This window comes from Equus caballus, chromosome 29, assembly GCF_041296265.1.
Source record: "Equus caballus isolate H_3958 breed thoroughbred chromosome 29, TB-T2T, whole genome shotgun sequence".
In the NCBI taxonomy this organism is placed as follows: Eukaryota; Metazoa; Chordata; class Mammalia; order Perissodactyla; family Equidae; genus Equus; species Equus caballus.
The window spans coordinates 33,331,598-33,354,168 of NC_091712.1; the positions used below are offsets into that span (position 1 = coordinate 33,331,598).

The 22,571-nt window shown below is 45.1% G+C and overlaps 1 protein-coding gene across 5 annotated transcripts in view; it reads right to left on the reverse strand.

Annotated features, from left to right (window-relative positions):
• CAMK1D (calcium/calmodulin dependent protein kinase ID) overlaps positions 1-22,571 on the reverse strand; it is a 390,404-nt gene that overhangs the window by 37,393 nt on the left and 330,440 nt on the right. For all 5 annotated transcript variants that reach the window (XM_070255354.1, XM_001499103.6, XM_070255352.1 and 2 more), the window contains exons 4-5: positions 20,204-20,342; positions 13,993-14,119 (exon numbers count right to left, since the gene is read on the reverse strand). In XM_070255354.1, coding sequence (XP_070111455.1) covers positions 13,993-14,119; positions 20,204-20,342 — 266 coding nt within the window. The remainder of the gene's footprint in view (positions 1-13,992; positions 14,120-20,203; positions 20,343-22,571) is intronic.

Below are 22,571 nucleotides of genomic sequence, written 5' to 3' on the forward strand. Positions count from 1 at the left end.
TGGACCATCTCCTGCCATTTTCTTGATCCCTGTTAGCCGTGGTTTAGCATGTAGCCCTGGGAGCGTCTGCTCCTCACGCCGATCTTTTTAGAGACCAGTTTTCACTTTGAGAACCAGCCAAACTCCCTAGCATTACGTTATCCATCTTATACCACTGGCAAGAATTCCACTGCAATTCTACAAAGTCGCAGCATCCAATTTACAAACTTTCAGACAAAAAATGAGCCTCCAGGCTGAGGAGGTGCAGAACAGAGTACATCCAGAGCCTTGGAAAGTGATAAGGGTTCTCTGAGCCACCACAGTTCCATCTCCCCCCAACACTGCCTGAAGATGCCAAAGAACTTCATAATCAAGGAGCAGTAATTTTCCCTCCTAATTGCACCCAGCACAATTCATGTTTAGTAGGAGGTTGGCAATGACTCTCGCCATCCCTGCACCTAACAGAGGGAGGCTTTGAATTAAAATAACTTAATTGGAGCTATTGACGAAGAGAGCAGTCATTAAAAGGCACTGTGGCTTGTTTGTGATGCCATCAGCCCCCAGGCAAAGCAGGAAAGGGCTTCATCTCCTGGCACAGCTACGCCAGAAGGAAAATCTACTCAAGTGGAGAGAGCACACACATTCCTCCAGCGCATTTGAAGGCACAGTCCCTGGGGCTGTCAGTGGCCATCACTGGCAGTACAGAGACCCATCCACCTGGAGGTGTTGAAAAGGACTTACGCAAGATAGGCAGCAGGTCCAGCCTTCTGACTGTCCCTTGGGCTTGGCCAAAGCCTGCCTTGTAGAGGTGGAGAGAGTAGGGGTGGGGTGGGGGCAGCTCTAACTGGGTGACATGTATTGGGCATGACAGGTGGGGTCACCAAAATCCTATGACACAATAGCCTCCTGTATGCACCTACCCTACGTTATGCATCCCTGCACTGCTGTGTGAATCACACTGTCAGACTTCATGCTGCTGGAGAACAGGGACATCTCTCTGGTCTGTATTTTCAGGGCTTAGCACGTTCTGGTCAGTCAACGAATGATTATTCAACTGAGCCAAACCTACTCAATACACACACCATTACTTCTGTACGAAAACGTTTCCCAAACTCTATACAACTGATTTACAAATAAACTTAGCTGCCTCTAATATTTCTGGTGAGTAGGTACAGGGAAAAAAAAGAATAAAAAGAGAGAGAGTGACAAATTGTGGAATGCAAGCAACTGTCAATGGGGAAGTATGAGGCACAAGTAAGATCAATGGATAAACACTTGTCTTTAAGCAAATGATTCCTGACATGAATTCTGGGGATAAAAGAGGCAGAATTAGCCCCAATTCTCTGCGTGTGGATGTTTTTCATGCTGCTCTCCTTTTAAAAGCTTTTCTCAAAGGGATTTCAGAAATACTAGTTTTAGGGCTAAAGGACAGAAAAGATGCTCTGTGAAATGATCTCTCAGAACCTCCTTGGTTCAGATCTTGGGAGTCAACAATTCAGTTTCCTTGGCTATTCCTGATAGAAACAGTATCCCGTTGGCTTGTTCAGTTTACACTAGTAAACAGAAGTTAATCTTCAAGTAAACCATGCAACCTCGGCAGAGCATCTCATGAGCTACTGGAGACATCCGTGGACAGATCCGGTCCTCCTTTGAGCCCAGGCTTAACTCATGTTCCTTAGTGAAACAGTAGATCTAAAACTGAAGATAATTGAATTTACTGCTGTGGACTCAGTACCAACCCACGGTGGAAAATTCCACTTGGTGGGAAATGTCTTCTATAAACCAAGCTGTTTGATATTGATTTACAGCAAGGATCGTGGTAAAGGGAAGAACTCCAGAGATTTCAAAAAGAAAAAAACCTTTCATCTTGTTTTTAAAACAATTAAATTGCCCATTTTCCTTACTGAAAAGAGAGAAGAAAAAGGCTTAATCGAGTGTAACTGGAAACAAGGAAAGCATCTGTCTTGTTGGGATGGGGGTGGGGGTGGGGGCCACAGTAATCAATCTTCAGGCTCCTATAAAGTAGAAAAAGAATTTTCCTTTTTCCTGTGCTCTCACGGGTGTGCTGGAAATAGTTTCTGCTGAGAAGAGATTACGAACTCACCCTGTTACCAAGTTCACGTTCAAGGCAATTTGTTCTTCTCTATGGACGTCTGAGTACCACTGCTCTCAGTACTTCAAAGATGACCACTTCCAGTGCAAGAAGGACAGGGACACAATCAGGAGGGGTCAGCCTGAGGTGGGAGGACCAGCCCTGGATGCCAGAAAATGAAAGCCCATGGTCCAGAACAATGGGACCTAGGTGGCGTTTCTCCCTTCATTCAACCATTAAATGGGTTGGGGTCCATTTCAGGCACTGGTTTTATGGGGTGAAGAAGGCAGATCTGGCCTCTGCCCCCATGGCATGCCTGTTCTGGGTGTTGAGTATAGACACAAGCCACAGCAGTAATGCCACCCTCGGTTGCCTTCCTAAGGACGATGATCAGGCCAAGACAGACAAGATGGTGGCAAGATGGAAGAGGTGTTATTGATTTTTAAGTTTAACTTAGTCTAAATAAAACTCTGGGAAATCTGAACTTATTCTAAATAAAACTCTGAAAGTATCCAGGGAAAGAATATATTACCTCCAATAGTCAAATGATGGAGAAGCTGCAAATAGAAAGAATGGGAAAGATACAGAGCGGGGAAGAAATCGCTGTGTCTAGTGGTGGTGTAAGAGTACGCGTTCACATCGTTTCCTAGGAACAAGATAACGGGTGTAAAGCTGAAAGGGTGGGAAAGGTGCGAAGGATCATTTCATAATTAAATGAGAGGTAAAGGATGTGAAACGGTTGCCTGGATTTAGGTTGTTTTCACTTTAAACAACTTTAGCTGTAAGGATTTAAGAAGTTTTAAATAGGCACATTGACTTTTCAGTGAAAGACATCCTGGATTCCCTACTTTCTGTACGTGTGGACTTGGGTAAGTCATTTAATCTCTCTAAGCCTCCATTTTGTTCATCTGTAAAACAGGAACATTAATGGAGCCCAACTTTTAGGATTGTTATGAGGCTCAAAGGAAATAATAAGCACAGAAAAAGTTGTGGATATAACTACTAGTAGTTCTTATGTAAGGATGAAGAGTTCGGAGAACCATAGGAGCAAAAACAGAATGTAGGTTTTATTATTTTCTAGAATTAAGGTTGGACAGATCCTTGATATCATTTGGTACTTTCCCGTGATTTTAGCTTAACGTAATAGAGATGATTCATACATGAAGATTTCCATCCTTTTGAATAAAAGCTTCAGAAGCCAGGAGTGAGCTGGGCCCACATGCGATGGAAGTGCGGGTCATGAGAATTCGAATCTTAGAGATGGAAGGAGCCTTCCCAACCCCCTGTACAAACCTCCCATTCAATCGGTCCCTTTGTTCATTGAGTTATTGATCCTTTTGTTCACTGAATCGCCCACACATTTACATAGTCCCCACTGGGTCCAGGCACCCTTCTAGACACTGCAACCCAGGAATGGCCTGTCCATCTTTGCTGTCAGACAATGCCATAGAGGATCATTTGTCATAATATAAGAGACTCTTGTGATGGCTGAGGAATGCTGGTGTGTGGCACCTTCACGGCACTGCATTTATTGACAGGAGACTGTACTCCTTCCACATTTTCTTTCCCTGGCCCTCTGCCTCCCCACATCCCCACTCTCCAGGCCAGCTGTCATCAAGATTACTCTCTCCATCACCCTGAGCTTTCGCCCATCCTTTAAGTAGCCACAAGGGGGCAATGCCCAGCACTAACCAATCCTTGTTTTCTTTGGCCCCAGTTATAATTCATTTTTAAAGAGGAGTTAGAAAAAATTGTTCCAGAAGACTGCTTATAAAAATAGGTTTATCCTAATTTTTTTCCCCAATTCTTTGTGTAAAACTAAAGCTCCTGCCATCTCCCCTACCTGCTGAGAGAAAGCTGGCTGGACACTAAGATTAGCAGCAGCTCTATCTATCTTTGAACGAGCTTCTGCTTTTGAAAATGGGTTTGCAACATCCAACCTACCGCATATCCTATAATGTCAGCAAGAAGAGGCTGGCCCACAGGCGACCTACTGGCCTACGGCTCAGTCTAAGGTTCATCTGTTCCTTTGCTGGCTGGCCTCACCTCCCAGAGGACGCCAAGGGGAAAGGCATGTCACTTGAACTTCATGCACTTGATGGTGGGAGGAAAAGGCCGTAAGAGATGGAAGTTAGTCACGGTCAAAGGTAGCGAAGACTTCTTTGAATATCATGGCTTTGTTCCCAAGTGGAAAAGGAGATCGCAGGGCCTGGGGGTCAGAGGGCCTGGATTCAAGTTTTACTCTGCTAGACAGGCTAGGCAAGGTGACAGCGAATTTGCAGGAAGGAGCCCAGCAGAGAAGGAGGGTGGTCTCATGGGAGAGTGCTTTAAAAAGGATTAGATTGTACACGTAGTGGGACACTATCGTCTCTGTCACCTCAGATCCAGCAGGTCAAAGGACAGAATGGTAGGTGGGCTCTGTGCCTGTATATCTCAGAGAATTCATTGTCTTTCTCTGCCTCAGTTTCCTGTCCTGAAGGGCACCTGCCGCTTTGTCCTGGAGTTACACCTTCAAGGAAAAGAATTTGAGCTCAACTGAAGAGCTGCATGTGACCCCTCATTTTAAGCAACACCATGAAGCAAGATTATGGTCCAGGGCTAGACAATTGGATCCTAGTCTTCCTGTCTTTGAGGAATTTTTATAGGTAGTAAAAGGAACATAGCTCCCTTGCTGGTGGATGAGTGACAGCCTTGAATCAAACTGCAATACAGTTCCAAATAATTGAGTGACACTGTGTGTCAGAGAGGTGGCAAGAAGGATTTCTTTTAAACAGTGGGAGAGAAAGATGACATTTCTACCCAGCAGTGGCCTGTTCAGAGATGGTAAATAAAACTCTAAAGATCAAGGCAAATAAAATGCAGGCATACATTTCAGAGGAGATTTTGGCCTCAGTAAGAATGGCGTTACAATAAGGAAGTGATATTGAATGTGCTTAGTCAGATCCGCTTCCTGTCGGTAGTAGAATTTTCAGCAGCAGGGGTATTAAAGAAAAATCAGATAATGAGGGGCTTTACTGTGAGCATCTTAACAAACAGGTATTGCTTCACCTAGGTTTAGAGTATTGCAATCTGGACTGTTGGCAAGTAAAAATACAGTTGAAATACAGAATCATTCCTTGCCTGTGGTTGGTCTTCAACCCAAAGTGTCAGAAGTGAAGAGGCATAGAAGGTTCTGGGACGGCGCCATTCTCTTTCTGCTGGTACAGGCTCCTTTGCTCTTTCTTACTCTTCCTTTAGAGTTATAATTTACTAAAAATGCATCTCGAAAGAGCTGCTCACTCTCATTTTCCTAGTAGCCTCTTGAATTTTACCACAGGCATGAAAAGTCCCCATTAAAGGACCATCCTGGTTTATAATTACCATTCTGATCTGAGCTGGATTACGATTCAAATGCTACCAAAGCCAAAATGTGGCTGGTGGGTGGAGGATGAGGCTAAGGAATGGGAAGGGAGTGGAAAATGGGAGGGCAGCTGGTGTTTCAAAGTGTGGGAGCGCCCTGGAATTCAGTGGGATGGAGGAAGTTCTGAGGAAGGCATTTCAGAGCACTGTGGCAACAAGTCACCCTGCGGTGTGCTCCTTGTAGGTTGTCCCAAAGTCAGCCCCCACCCGACCCGGTCTGTGACCGCAATGGGATGGCTACTTTGCACCGAAGCCCATCCTTTCTTCTGAAATCCAACAAGAAGCTACACTTCAAGTTTAAGAAGACAGTTATAGTCATGCCAATGTTTTGTTTTTTAATCATAAAAGACAAGAAAGAGAGTAAGTTACAAAATACTGCAGAGGCGCCATTAAGAAATTCCAGAATGATGAGAAGCGCTTTACAAACACTTAAGAGTGATTTAGCTGGACTGGACATGTGGCCTGGGGGCTCCTCCAAGCAGGGGCTGGGTTTAATTTGCCCACCTTCTGATAACAGGCTTTTGTCCCTGTCTATGTTCATGGGGTCAAGGCTAATAAAGGAACAGGTCCTACAAGTCTCCTCACTTAGGGGGCCCTGTTCTAACAAATGGGGTCTGGTTACAGCACCCGGCGCGATGAAATGCTCACTGCTGGTTGTCACTGAGTAGCTGCTGAGAGAGAAGGAAAGAGAACGTTCTTATCTGGGTCCTCCGCCTACTCATCTAAGCCCTGTATGACAGTTTATCAGTTATATAAAATCCTGTTTCAACACTAACTGTCGGAGAGGATGAGAGCAATGATGTAATGCTTATAGCCTTGTACTAAAACATGATATTTAAGTGAACAACAAATAAAAATCAAGCTCTGTTGGGGGAAATGACCACAGGAAGATGAGGATTAAAGGGTTGGGAAAGGATGACCTATGAAGAAAGATGAGAGAAAACACATGACTTAAGTAGCTGAAGAGGACAGAAATGGGTGATATCAATTTAATCTAATTTTTTCTTATCTGTTCTGAGCGAAGACAGGAAAAAACGACAGTCAATATCCTTGACAAATAGATATTTATATACTTAAAGGATACTAAGTCACATATCTATAGAAATACATGTGGTAGAACCAGAAAATCATGGAGGCCAATTAGTCCAGCACGCCTATTTTACATAAGAGAAATTAAGAATCCAAGAGTTTAAGTGAAGGGCCCAGGCCTCCCTCATATTTAATCAGTGGCAGAGATCTACAGAATACTTGCATTCAAGTCCCACTGCTGTGACAGCCACCAACTACAGGCTGGGTGGCTCGGAGAACAGAGGTCCTCATCCCACCGCTGCTCTGTCTGGAACCACCAGTTTCCAAGATTTCATCATAACCTCAAGTCTCATATAGAGCTCTAAAAATGCAACGATGCCATGAACTAAGAGCTTTCCTCTAACTGTGTGAAAAAATATGCCAAGAATGTTGACCAACTGTTCTCCATCTCCATTTAGAAAAGAACACAAGGAAACTTGTTTCAACTATTTTAGGCAAATTAAGCTAGAGCTAGACCAAAGACTTCTGCAATGTCTGTGCAAGCAACGCTACAACGAAGTTATAGGAGGAAACAGAGATGACTCCTTCCCCACAGGTTCAGTAACACAACAATTAGCCACCATCTTAAGAACCATGATGTAGTTCTGCTTATAAACAGAATGACGGACCAGATGCAAACGCTCCTTCCTATTTTTGAGTAATATCCAGTAATGAAACAGTGGTTGCCAGCGTGCACTCCAAATGAAATATTGCAAAATGATGGATCATCACTCAATAAGCTCCAATAAAAAAAAGTCTCATTTTCTCAAAAACATCACAGAGCAGTTAAAGTCTCCTCCATCCCAGCCTTCTGGCTCTTTCTAAAGTGAAGTTTAGGATGGATTTCTGAATCACTTGCTAGTAAGAAGAAGAGCACATTCTTGCCTTTCTTCGGGTACTTCATCTATAGACAAAGGTTTGAGTTCTTCTAAAATAGCTTCATTTTCTTTCTCTAACTGGGAGAGCTAGACCCCCAGAATTGGAGAAATCACACCAGTGTGCAAAGAGCAACATCCAGAAACAAAACAACAGGTTTCCTCTACCAAATAAAAGTAGATTTGTCATCTTTAGTCTCTTATCCATCACTTGATAGAAATGGGTCCTTTCTGTGACTTACTGTCCACATTCAGTGATTCAAGAGAGCCGCTTTGTACATTTTAATTAATGCAGCAGAGCAAGTAACATAAGTAATTTTACTTTCTCAGCTCTGATTTTTCTGTCTTATGGTGACGCCAAGGGGAATGTTAAACCTGACTCAATTAATTGGATTCTAAAGCCAGGTCAATATATTGACGGTCACCATGTTATCCCGAGAAGCCAGTTTCCACCAGATGGTCCCACCCTTTCTTCTAAATTATCTCCAAGTACTTGTTTATGCAGGCCCTCTCTCCAAGCCAAGTGAGTCTGCTCATTTCTCCCAGATCCTACAAGTTCAGGACTCTGGGCCTTTCTTCTGCTTGCCCACATCTGTAACTCTCCTCCTCTTGGCCTGAGTTCTGCCTTCCTTCAAATCCCATCTCCTCCATGAGTTTTTCCCTGGTTGTTCCAGCCCTTGCTGATCCCTCTGTCACCTATATTTGTGATGTTACTTCTGAAACACGCCAGTTACTTCCTATTGGAAACATGCTACCTTATATGGATCTACATTGTCCACCTGCCACCATCTACTGGAGGAGCCCTAGGTGTTGACAGAGCCAGCCCTCTGAGCTCCCTACAGTAGGAACTCAACACACGTGGAGGGAGATGCCCATGATCTCCTGCTTTCAGTGACGCGCCTCTGCAAGGGCCGTGGCTCCTTATAAAGGTGTGTGAGATCCGGCAGCTGCTAAGGGTAAAGGGTGATGTTCAAAGTGCTCTGATCCTTTGCCTTCTCTTAAGGTACCATGTGCTTTGGGAGACTTGGGGTAAGTGGCACTTTTTTCACTATTTCTTCATTATCAGAGAGCTCATTTAAATTGAAGTAAACCTTGAAGCTGGCAAAATTAACTATTCAACTGAATAGTTGTTTAGATAATAAACAGCAGCAGCAACAACAAGACAATGCAGCTCACAAATTGAAACCAACACTTCTACCTACAGGGAGTCTGAACTCAAGTTGGATGTTGCCCCAGGAGAGGAAGGAAGCTTTACCTCATTCTGCATTCAGACATTTTTTTCTAGATCCAAAGACCACTTGTACCAGGCTGAAAGCAGGCAGCAACTCTCTGCTCCCGGCTTGGGTTCATGGGACCGTGTGGCCCCCAGAATCGGAGTGGGAAACAGTCCTCTCTCTCTTCTTTCTTACAGACGCCCAATGGGGTGGGCTCTGCCCTGTTCAAATTGAAAACTGCCCAGCAGGAACAAGGCCCTGGCTTCTTTGCCCAAGATCCCAAAAAGTGTCCCAGTGTTGCAGAGATAAGCCACTGCTGGGGGGCAGGTGGAGGTGGCTGTGTCAGCCCCAGGGTTGACAGCACGCTAGGGGCCTCTTATAAAGACGTGTTTCACCTTCTTCCCGACTGCCAAGCTCCCATAGACTTAATCAACTAATTGTTCAATTAGTTCATAATTCAAGGTCCCCAAAACCAACAGTCAACATTCGCTCAGTCTTCATCTCACTTGACTTTGCAGCAGCCACTGACACAGGATGCTTTCGCCTCCTTGAAGCACTTTCCAGACCCCACACTCCCCTGGTTCTCTTCCCATTCCACCTGCTGCCCCTCTCAGTCTCCTCTGCTGCTGCCTCCTCGTCTCCCCACGTCCGTCCCCAGGACTCAGCCCTGGCATCTTTCCTCTCCCACGTCTACACCCACCCCTCTGGTGATCTCATCCAGGTTCATGGCTTTAAAATGCATCCAGAGGCTAACAGCTCTCAAATACAGTCCATCCTCATTGCTTGTGGATTCCGTATTTGCGAATTTGTCTGCTCGCTGAAATCTGTTCGTAGCCCCCAATCAATGCTGGTGATGCTTTTGTGGTCATTTGTGGACATGTGCAGAGAGGCGGAAACTTTGAGTCACCTGAAGCACACGCTCCCAGCTGAAGTCAAACAAGGCGATGCTCTGCTCTCTTGTTTCATCTCTCACACTGTCAACAAGTATCATTTTCATGGTCTAGTTAGGGCCACGTTTTTCATGTTTTTGTGGGTTTGCTGATTTCACCGTCAAAAACGGCCTCCAAGTGTAGTGCTGAAGTGCCGTCTAGTGTTCCTAGGCACGAGAAGGCTGGGATGTGCCTTATGGAGATGTGTATTCTGGATACACTTCACTTAGGCATGAGCTACAGTGCTGTTGGCCATGGGCTCCATGTTAATGAACTGACAATAACATTAAATAAGGTGTCTTTGAACAGAAGTACACATAAAACAAGGTTATGTGTAGATCGGTTGATGAAAATGCTGTGAACGGAGGCTCATAGGAACCCAACCCTGTGTCTCTCCTGGGAGCAGTGGTTCAGCATTCACTAGTTCAGCATTCACTAGTTCAGGGTTCCCAGAGACCTTATAGAACATGACTACGGTGGATTAACGAGAATCGACTATGCATTTCCAGACGAGATCTCTCTCCAGAACTCCAGACGCATACTCCAACCGCCTCCTTGACCTGGCAAACTTTAACAACTCAAGACCCGAACTCTGGTAATGTTTCTGCCACTTGCTCGTCCCACAGGCTTTCACAACCTGTTTAAAGGCAACCGCACCCTTCCAGGTGCTCAGGCCAAAAAACCTTGGAATTGTCTCCAATTTCTCTTTCAATTCTTTAGAAAATATTGATGACACTACCTTCAAATTATATCTGGAATCTGACAGCTTCTTACCATTTCCACTCTGCCAACCTGGTGCAGCCCCTGCCATTTCTCACTTGGATAATGCCAACTGGTCTGGTAAAAGTCAGATCACACCATGCCTCACCTCAGAACCCTCCAATGGCTTCCTGCCACCTTCAGCTGAAGCCACAGTCTTAACAATGACTTCTAAGTCCTGGTCTGCACACACCCTGCTCCTTACTTCTCTGACATTGTCTTCCACTGCTCTCCTCACTCCTGTTGCTCCCTTCCCCACACACTCCTGCCTCAGGGCCTTTGCACCCCCTTTGCCTCCGAATAACAGCATGGCCAGCTCCTTCACTTCTGTCAAAGCTTTACCACACTGTCACCTTCTTAGTGAGGGCTGCCCTGATCACTACATTTAAAATTGCAATCCCTTCCTACACATACCCTTCCTATTCTCTTTCCTGCTTTATTTTTCTCCATAGTATGTATTGCCATTTAAGATACTAATTAATATACTTAGCTGTTTGCTTATAGTCTGTCTCTCTCCCACCCAAATATAAGTACCAAAGGGTGGGGGGTTTTATCTGTTTTTTTCTTTCTACTGAGGCATCCCCCGTGCCTAGAACAGAAGGTAGGCACTAAATACATAATCCTTGATGGAGGAATAATGCAGCACTTACCGTGAATTATTTAATTCACCTGTTTGCCCTCTGTCTGTCTCAATACTGTGAACATTTTGAGGTCAGAGACTCTGTCTTATTCATACCTGTAAGGCTAACACCAAACCACTGTGCATGGCACATAACAGGAATTCAGTAAATGCACACTGAATGAATGGACAGAGAGGAGAGAAAGGAAAACTGCTAATTTTCATGAAGCTTGGGTTTTCATGACATTTAATAAGCATCTGTGCAAAGATGAATAAGGCAATCCCCGCCCTAGAAAAATCCACAGTGGAATGGGGGAGATACACAGATAAATACGGACCCTGATGCAATGTGATCAGAGCCATGACGAGAAAAGGGTCAAGAGAACTAGGATGGCAAAAGAGAGGATGGGTGTTGGGAACACAGGCAAATGGGATAACATGTAAGCTGGGCTTTGATGGCTGAATAGGAGCTTACCATGCGGAATGTAGTGGAGGGAACAGCCCAAGATCGGCTGCTCACTGCCCGAGGTATGTCTAAGTGGACATGAGCTCCCAAGCGTGGCCCCTTCCTTGCTCTAAAAGGTCTCCCAGGAGTCTCGGTGCTCAATAAATATGAACAAACAGAATTTCTATATTCTCAGAGTCTGACAACACAATCACCCAATAGCTCCAACTTGCTGCCATTTAGGTAGTGGGAGCAAGGGCCCCACTAAACATCCTTCCCACTTCCCAGACTCATCCGCATCTGACCTCGAAACAGAGCCAGACCACTCGGACAGCAGCCACTCAGAAACCCAGAGAAACTGCCATTCCATGGGCTCTGCCAAGACGCAAAGAAACAAAAATCAATTTAGAAAGTGCTAGAACTTTCCAACATCGGAGCCAAATATGAGAACAGTGTGATGCATATGTAAATCTGGACATTCTTTGTCAGAACAGTAAATTGTAGCCCAAGAGCCGACTTCCTGAGGTGGGAAGCTGGGCAGGCCACAGCAGCCTGGGCAGCTTCTCAGCCCGGAGTGGCCCGGGCAGCAGCCTGCTGAAGAGAGGGAGGCCATGCTGGCGAGGAGACTGGACACCATGACCTCACAGGCCTCTTCATTTTCTAAGGTCTATGATTCACCATGGTTGGAACCGGCTTATTTCCTCCCCATCTTTTAAGAGAAATGAGAATAAGCTTGTCTCATTCATTTTTATTCGCCACATGCCTGATGGCTTGGACTGAAGTGGAGAAATTCCACACACACACCGCACACGCTCACATTTCCACCCACCACCCCCACCTCTCGGGCACACACATGCGTTTACACGTGGATCTCACACTACAGCCTAACTCCTAGTCCCCCACTGGGGTCCGGGCTGTTCTCGCAAGCATCGCTTTACAGTCCTAGAACAGAGACTGATTCCTGTGCCATTAATCTCCATCGGGGCCTGTGCTGGCCTCTTAAACATGAGCAGAATAATCTCTCCTTTCCCGTCTAGTACATACACATAATCCAGGGACACAGTGCCCATCTGTGACAGTTAGGAGCTAAGCAACACTGACCACTCCTTCTCTTGCTCTGCCACATTTCCACCATCATTATCTCCTCCTTCTGAATCTCTGTTGCTTCCTCTTCCCTTCCCCTCATGTTATTCTCCGTGCCCCTCAGACCGCTCTTTTCTCCTCTCCTTTGAGTTCTCTGAGAAAGGAAACAGCTGTGACATAACACCCATTATTATGTAAGCACTCGAAGGCTGCGAAGGGACTCAAAGGTCATCCGGAGTTTCCCACAACGCTCTGGGCCCCTGGCTTGTTTAGATTAAGGGCTGCTTTTCTCAGCCTGCCTGGGCAGGTCACGTGGTTGCACCTAAAACCAAACAGGAATGACGTTGGTCCTATAACACCCCTCCTTTCTTTCAGGGCAGGCTTACTTATTAAGAAAGGCCATCATGGTTTGCATGATGAGAATTCAGCCTCCATTTTCCAGAAGTCTTTTGCATCCTCATTTCTAGCCCTGCTCTCAGACATTCCTAGCCTGTGCCCTCTCCCCAGGCTTCTTCCCATTTAGGGCTTTGCACAAACTGATGCCTCCATCGGGAACGCTCTGTCCCCTACCTCTCCCATGGCTGGGTGCTTCTTGTTATTTATGCAAATGTCCGTCTCCTTAACTGTCCTAACCCTCCTCACACCTTTTCACTCTATGGCATGCCCCCATTTTATTTTCTTCGTAGCACTTCTTAGGATCTGAATAATCCTGTTCATTTATTTGGTTCTTTGTTTCCTGTCTGTCACTTTCGATAAAATGTAAGCTCCGTGAGGACAGGCACCCAGTGTGTCTCATTCACACCTTCACCCCAATGCCTAGAATAGCACCTGGCACACAGTAGGCACTTTAATACGCGTGTGCTGAATGAATGAATACATTTGTGTAAATGAAAGTTGCAAAAACTTTACAAACAGTTCCAATGGCCTTTCTCCGCGTCCCCAGAAGACAGGGGACGAATGTCAGTATCAGTGTTCAGATCTGTAGCCTTTTCTGCATTCTGTATGTTTGCTACAAAGGATCTGGGGTTCCGATTTTAGGGAAAACCTTAATTCTTGGCTTCTCCAGTACAGGTCAGAACTGGCTAATTCAAGAGACTGACTTCATCAAGGTTTGAACCAAATTCCTCCTATCAATATTTTCTTTCCGGCTGCTTCTATCTCAACATTTTAAGTGTTTTATTTGAGTCTGCACCTGATTGTTATCTCAGTGTCTCACTGTAAATCGTTTGAAAACATAAATATACATGTAATATTTCTGGTATTAGAATGTGGGAATTCATCTAAATCAACTCTCGGCCTCCAGTCAGGCCCACACCCAAATCAAACAGGATTTCGACCCAACTATTAAAAGGTTTCAGGGGAAATCACTTCCCTTCTAACTCGTGCCAGTGTCGCTCAATCTTTTTATTCTTCCCTCGAGGGAAATGAAGGCAGCTGTGATCATGCGCCAGGCTCAAATGCTCAGGACTCATGAAGTTGCCACGTGGGGACACACACACACACACACACACACTCTCACACTGTGCTTACCAACATAGCCTGGGGTTCCACAGGCTGTGGACATTACGTCTCCCTTGCCCTCCATTTTTGACAATCCAAAGTCGCTGATCATTATTTTAGACTCCTCATCTTGACTGTAGTACAAGAGATTTTCGGGCTAGAAAGAAAACAAGAAAAAAAAATTTACAAACGGTGTTTAAAGTTGAGTTCATTGCAGGAGCCTCACCAAACCACAGAACCCAGTTACAGGTTAAGATTACACTTGACCTTTAGCCACAGTCAATGCATGAAGAAAAGCAGTGTTGGAGAACAGCGATGTAGAGGGCCCTGCATAGTATGGGGCGCTTATAGGTTTTCAATAAATGCTAGTCCCCTTTCCCTTGTTAGTATTTTCTCTACTTACAAAAATTAACCATATATTGAGACCACCTAGAAAGCTGATGCCTCTCAGGCTTGTCAGTTCATTTCTTGGGTTAGGGGAAGGGGGATTCCCAGAAATAAAATTTCTTTCGCAGGTGCTAGTCTGTTTTGTTTGTTCTGACCCTTGTTCCAGCCTTTCCCTAATCCAGGGGTCTCTCTCCCTGCCCTCAGGCACATTCCGGGTCCTGTGGTTCTGGCGGATGTGTGGCACTTCCTCCTGTACTGAGCCAGCTGACACCTGCTCGCTCCCACTCCCTGGGAAGCAGAGGGATGTCATCACAGAACGAATTGGAGTAGGAAGATCCAGCACTTTCCAGCCACGTGTCCTTAAGTACTCTGAGATTCTCTGCCTTTCTGTAAAATATGGGTTGTGATCGTTTCTCATTTGCTCCCCTGAATGGTATGTGACAGAGCTCAAGTGGCAATAACGCATGACAAACAGCAATAGTTCTGCACATGAGGGACACCTCCATGGGGTCTACGTAGGAGGGGCTGAGGGGCGGCACTCCTGTGGTAGACCAAGGAGGCAAAGAAGCTTCATCTGCATAGCGTTTTACGGAAAATTAGAGAATCTTCTTGTTTCCAGCAAAAATGAGGGCAGGACTTACGGAGGCTGAAAGAGCTATCACAGTTTCAGAGCTCGTACCTGCACTGCCAGGGTAGAACCTGACCACAGGAGAGTAGCCCGCATTTTTTTGTTTTTTTTAAAGATTGGCACCTGTGCTAATATCTGTTGCCAATCTTCTTTTTGTTTCTTCTTCTTCTCCCCAAAGCCCCCTGTACATAGTTGTATATCCTAGTTGTAGGTCCTTCTGGCTCTGCTATGTGGGACACCACCTCAGCACGGCCTGACTAGCGGTGCCACGTCCGCATCCAGGACCCGAACCAGCGAAACCCTGGGCCGCCTAAGTGGAGCGCGCGAACTTAACCACTCGGCCATGGGGCCGGCCCCCATTTTTTTGTTTTTGAAAAGTTTCTTCAATTAAGAATGTTGTCACTGAGAGAGATAATGTCAAGGACTGACACCTCAGCTATTGTCCAGGAATGTCCCTCCACCAGGAAAATTCTGAAGATTTACCCAGAGAATAAGTAATTGGGTCTCCCATTTACACTTGACCTTAAAGGAAACACACAGGGAAGAATCTGAACTGGGAAACTCACCATTTCCTGTCTGGCTTTCCTGCTGACCCCAAGCGTGAAGCAAGAGTCTCTCTTGTCAGTGGTTTGTGGTGAATCTTTGGTTCCTAAGTATTGAATTTCAGGAAGTATTCTTATGTAGAGTGACTAGACTTGTTTAGAGAAGTGGTTCTCGGCCTAGCTGTGCGACAGAATCACCTGTGAGAGTACTGAATGTCTGGGGATATTGTTCTTCAGCAGATTTGAGGTTGGGCCCAGGCCTCTGGAGTTTAGAACTCCACAGGGGGATTCTGATGCACAACCACTGCTGTGAAGAAATTCTGAGATCTGACCAAGACTCCCTCCCGGACCAAACTTTACTCAGGCTCCTCTGAGCCCTCCTCTCAACTAGGCCTTAACCTTGGCCTCCTGTGTCCCTCCTGTCCTTGGGGACTGCATGGCCCAGTCTTAGCAGGAATCCTGCTAAGTCAGTTTAGAGAGGATCCCTCACCCTTGATATTTGGTTGAGTTCTTCACCCCTCAACCTTTGATGCTGTTAAAAAAAAATCATGCAGACACTTGTTCCAGCTGGTAAGGAAGACTTCATTCAGGGGGACCCCTGCAAGGCAGTTTTGCAGGACAGAAGAAAGACAGGACTCAGCTCCTAATCCAACAGGCACAAGTGGAGATTTACAGCCCAGGAGCAGGGTGGGGTCAACAGATGGAAAACACTAAGAGGACATAGCAAGGGTAAGGGGGATTCTGGCTGCATCAACTTGAAGGGAGTTTTGCTGAAGGCAGGCAGCTCAGTCAGATATGGAGGCAGGAGGAGAAGGAACTGATCAGGTATCAAGGCTGGGGGATTTTCACTAAAGTGACTCTGTGGGATTCTGGATAAGACTGGACTATGTGGGCAGAGCCAACAGACTAAGGATGGAGAGCAAATGGACTTCGTCAAAGAAGAGAGTCTGTCAGTGTCGAAGTCCTTGGCCAGCTTTTAATAAGAATCCCCCTCCCCTTGAGCCTCCCCTTGAGCCTCCCCTTAGGAACTTTGCATCCATGACCCGCACTCTGCTCAATGGCCATAAACCCCCAAGTGTCCTTGCTGAATTTGGAGTTGAGTCCAAATCTTTCCCCTACTGCAATCCCCCTCTTGCAATAGTATTGAGTAAAGTCTTCCTTGCCATTTTAACAAGTGTCAGAATAATGTTTTTTTTTCCACAGAAGCCAAAGGAAAAAAAATACTACCATTCACCCCAAATAATAACATAAAAAGAAATGGCATTTAACATTCACAGTGCCATCAACTCTGTGGACAAAGCAAGAGATTAGAAGAAAATCAAATGTATGCCTGAGGATGCTTTCAATGACTTTTAAAACGGAATAAAATGGGCCAATCAATAGTTGAAATAAGAATAATGCTTGGAAAGTGGGGGGAAATAATCAGAAAGTACGTGTGGTTCATGATTTCTCTGAAGGTTTAGCGATTATCTTTTGATGAACAGTACGGATCGGTCATGGGTACAGAGAGGGTTTTTTTTTTTAATTTCTGATTCTTAGTCTTCCTGTCCCAGTACTTCGGCAGCTGTAAAGCTAAGCAAAGAGTGGAAAGTCAGTGATCTCATGCTCTTAATCAAGGCTGCATCCGGGCAAGAGACTGCCAAAGAGCCAAATGTCCCTCCTTACACATTCCTCCGACAGGAGACTCATTTGGGTCAATAAAGTGCTCTTTTGAAGGATGATTACGAAGGAGGGTTAAATTGACTGGACATTCACAGCTTAGATCAATACTTTTAATTGTCTCAAGATTAGTAAAGACAGCAGGGCTTTTCTTGAGGGGGGAGAGAGAACAGACAAGAAGGTGGGAGAGAAGACAGGCACAGGGATAGTGTGGATGGAGGCCCTCAGTTGCAGTAGGAGGGTTGTAAGAGTCCAGCATGGGGCAGAGGGGAGCTTGCAATTCTGCCTGGGGTCCTATGAGGCCGAGGACCACCTGGAAAATTATTTTTCTGCACTTTATGGCACCTTTGCAAGACAACTGGTGGCCAATACCTGAGTTGGAACATCAATCCCAACCCTTTAATACTTCACATAATAAGCTTTCAAAAGATCTGAATCAACATTCCCATAAAGTTAACGTTATATACAATCAAACTCCTAATCTGGTGATTCTCCCCCCAGGGAACATTTGGCAATGCACAGAGACATTTTTGGTTGTCACAACCCGAGAAGTGGTACTGGTATCTAGTGGGTAGAGGCCAGGGATGCTGCAAAACATTCTATAATGCACAGCACAGCCCCCCACAACCAAGAATGGTCCAGCTCCAATGTCAAGAGTGCAGGGGCTGAGAAGCCGCATCCTCATCTCAGGAGGCAGTAGCAGACATGTCCTGTCTCAGTCCCTTGTTTCGAAAAAAAGGACAACTGTTTGTCTCTAGTAGCTCCCTGGGGCAAGAAGACACAAGAATACCTTTCTGGAGGAAGACGGAGGTATATTCGCCTCTGGGGCTGGGGTAGTATCCCAGATTGTGCCCTAATCTTAAATAACTCCGTCATCTTTTCTATTCCTCTGGCCTAGATCATATGGTTTAAACTTCCTTAGATGGTCGTGAAAATATAACATCCCAGCCCCAACTGCCTCCACACGGATCGAACTCCTCTGTGCCTCTGAAAAGAGATTACAAAAAGCTCCTAGAATGACAGCGTTCTTTCCACAACGACAAGCCTGCTGCTCGTAAAGCTCCGCAGGCTGGGAGCTGCAAGTACTGCTCGAAAAGCATTATGTGGGTGTAAAAAACAGCATCTTCCGTCCAGGCAATCTGCCTTCTTCAGGGGGAAATAAACGTCGCCCTTCTAGGAAATGGCTTATCTGCTAAGACATTCTTTCATTAAATACAGACAACTAGCCCATCGCATCCTATCTCCACAGGCGCCACACTAATTTGTTCAGAGAGAGCTGCCTGCTGTGTTCTGGAAGCACAGAATTGGCATTGGTGAGGGCACAAGAGAGCAGAGAAGGCACCACTGCCTGGCACAGAGGTGCCAGGTGGGCTTATCAGCCCTTATCTAGCCCTGTGGATGACCTCCAGGTCCTGAAGATCAGCTAATCATGTTCACATCAAGAAGCCTGCAAAGGGCAGAGGTTGTAAGGACTCGATTAACATTCCCAAATGCCCTCATCTCGCAGGTCTCCATGAATGGTCCTCAGGCCAACATTAGTATCACGCATAATCCCCTTAGAAATGCAGCATCCCAGGCCCCCACTGCAGATCTGCAGAATCAGAATCTCTGGGGTGGGGCCAGCAATCTGTGTTGGTTTTTTCTTTAATAATTATTTTTCTTTTCTTTCTCTTTTTTTTTTTTTTTTTAAAGATTGGCACCTGAGCTAACATCGGTTGCCAATCTTCTTTTTCTTCTTCTCCCCAAAGGCCCCTGGTACATAGTTGTATATTCTAGCTGTAGGTCCCTCCAGCTCTGCTGTGTGGGACGCCACCTCAGTACGGGTTGATGAGCGGTGCCATGTCCACATCCAGGATCCGAACAGGAGAAACCCTGGGCCGCCAAAGCGGAGCACGGGAACTTAACCACTCAGCCACAGGGCTGGCCCCCAGCAACCTGTGTTTTTACGAGCCCTCCAGACAATTCTGATGTAGGCTAACATTTGGGAGCTGCTACCCTAGTCAGAGGAAGGTGATAACATGGAGAGAAGAAGAGGAAACTTTACAGTGAGTCCTTATGAAAGGAAAAGTGACACCATTTTATACCCTGACACCCAGTACCAGATAATGGGCAGATGCTGAAATTCTGTGTTAACAAATGGTTATGATTTATTCTTTAAATTGGTTTAGATTTTCCAGAGTGGTGTATAACATAGCTTCCATAGAATATAACCCCCGTCTTTCTGATATGAATGGCAGGTCTGTGTGCTGGGGTGGAATTTCTGTGTTGACTGAGGCAGTGAGTTCTGGAGGCTGGACCTGTAACTGCTGTAGAATGAAGCCCTGTTACAGCCTTGGGCCAACAATGCTGCTTTTTTACTGTCCCTCAACTTGACATGCTCGATATCTACCCTTGGTACCATATGTTTGATGTCTACTCTTTGGTATCTACATATACCTGGAGAGGAATGTAATGCCAAGGTACCCAAATAAGGCCCAGATCCTTCAATGCCTTCGGGTGAAGAGTCACTATGCCAAAACCCCATAAAGAAAAGATAAGAAAGGAACCTACAGGACATCGGGAGAAGACTGTAATGGTAGGTATTTAACCTATCTTTTCTGAAAACCTACTTTCCTTCTCTGTCATCTCATGCCCTCAAGAGATGGGCTCCTTTTCTTTCACACAGTGTGTTGTGCTGAAAGGGGGCTGGAATTGGGAGAAGAGTCTTCATGGCCCATATGTCTTGAACAAAACTACCTTTTAGAATGGTGCGAAGTAATATACAACCTACCTCCCCATGGCCCTTTGGCTGCAAAATGGGTATAAAATCTCCCAACGAATGGCCAGCCCCATTGCTCTTCATCTTCTTTCAAGCTACTCCTGGGTCCCAAAGATCCTGACAACTAACAGTATACAAATGCCTATCATTCACTCCACCCATATGTACATCAAAGCAAGCTCATCCCTCTTCCAGAGTCAATCCTCTTAGACAGGTTCATTGTGGGTGGGAGAGCAGCTAGTGGATGTTGCTAAGTGATGGTCTTACCTTGAGGTCCCTGTGGACAATGCCCATCCTATGGAGATAGTAGACAGCATCCAAGACCTGGCGGATCAGAGTGCTGGCATCTTTCTCTGTGTAAAATCCCTTCTCCACTATCCGATCAAACAGCTCGCCACCGGACACACTGTTTAAGAAAAAGAAGAAATCAGATGTTTGAGAGGACCTGCTGAATTGTTAAGGGAAAACTATCAATAAGAGCTTTCAATATGATAAAAGACTCAAATCGTATTTCAAACATTAATACATTTTCAGATTTAGAGTTTGCCCCCTTGCCCCCTACATTCCCCACAAGCTATACCAGGAAAGTGTTTCTATGTCATGGCGGTACAAATGTCTGAAATGAAATAAAGAGAATATAAATAAACCAGGACCCATGGACTAGCCAGACCTGAGAAGTCTCTCCTGACCTCTGCCTCCACCCTGCTGAGACAATGTAGAGTCAGAATAACCTTCTGGAATATCAGCATCCTCAGACATAGGGAGATGATGCTGGATAGGAGGGCTCCTTTGCATGAGAGAATATCCTTAAAGAACCTGGGGGACGGGGTGTCGTGGGCAAAGCACTGAGCAGCCAACAGGATGTCTGGGTTCTTGAGCACATTCTGCTCCTAATATGCTGAGCACTTGAGCACTCCTTGAATCTTTGAACCTCAGTCTTTTTATCTGTAAAATGAAGGGGTTAATCTAGTCAACCATTTCCAACAGAGGGTAGAGGCATGCCCTCGAAGGCCTCAGAACCTGAAAGACACATGTGATTTCTAAAAAGAGAAAAAAACTCTATTACATGGCTCTGCTTTGGTTTTTGGTGACAATATTTAATTTTAATTTGCTTTGAATTTCAGATTGCATTAAACATTTTCTTGTATTTATCAAAAGGGGGCCTAGGTTGGCAAAGGTCAAGAAGCCCTGGTGGACAACCTCTGTAGACCGTTTTAATTTGATATTTTATGCTGCTCTGACTTTAATAATGTAATACAAACACACAATCCTGAATAGAAACAATTCAACTAACACCTTAGCCGTCAAGTTCTTAGAGTATACACTTCTCTAAGGAAAACAGTGCTTCTTTCAAATAATTAAGCCATCTTGGAAATTAGTTTCAAGGGATATATTAACACTATTTTTTTTAATAAAAAGGAAATTTTCCAAAAGTAAAATGAAAAACAGATTTATTTGAAATGTTAAAAGCATAAAAGTTTCATAAACAACTTTTACAGCTTTAATAGATATAGTAAAATATGCTGAGCAGTAACACACTCACATTCACAATACACAAAGCCATGATTCGTTTTCTGCCAGTCATGGCAATTAATGTGCAATAATTGATCCACTGATACCTCCTTTTAAAAAAACTAATAAAGAAAACACAACTGCAGCTATAAAAGGCCTACGTGTTAGAGTTTCTTCCATTACCTCCAGTCATTCCAAGTGATATTGTGCTTGGATAATGTTTTGTTTGCTAAGCAAACCAAGCAGTCTAGATAAGAAAGGAAAGACGCTCAGGAGAAATAAAAAGCAATTCAAAGAATGAAAAGAAATGGAAACAACAGGGGAGAGACTATATTTTGATGACCATGTTGTCTGAATGATCCATCCCTAGGTAAGCCAAAATCCCAAGATACCCTCCCTTGGCAACTGACGCCAAGTTCTTGCCAGTCTTCGTTTTTCCAGAACCTTTCCCCAACAAGTTTCAATGTCTGAAACTTTGCAGAGCTTGAGGATGTGCCATAGGAGCCGTGCCGCTGCCAGTACAGCATCCTCCACCTCGTCCTCATCCTCTACCATGGGCCCACTTTCCAATGATGGTACCCCTTACAAGTGTCCTCGTGCTTTCTTACCACTGGTCTGCCTGCTACTCACATCCTGTGCTCTGCAGGCTGCTGGAGGACCACAGGCAAGAAGGCTCACCCCTTCCCCATCTCCACCTCCCACCCTTTGTGCTGCATGACCTACACATTACCAGATCCACTGCCTCCCTCAAAACTGATCTTTCCTGGTTCCCATTGTCTCAAAGTCCTCTTTTCTGCTATGTGATCTATAATAGATTAGTATTAATAGATTCTATTGCATAATAATATTTGCACTGCAACAGGGCACCGATGCAGTAAGAATGGAGGCCTCAGAGTTGAAGTGTGAGATATCGCTATAGTATGTATTGTCACAGAGTCTCAATTCTCTACACATTTAACATCTCACTTCTGAAGTCTCAGTAGCACCAGAGCTTTATTTCTCTGAACACTGCTCAGAAAGAATTTGGTTTCCTTGGAAACCAAGGCACAGGGAAAAGTTTAAAAACCTGCCAGTGAAAAAAGTGTAACAACACTAATAAAGATATCGTAAATTTGAAAGTCAC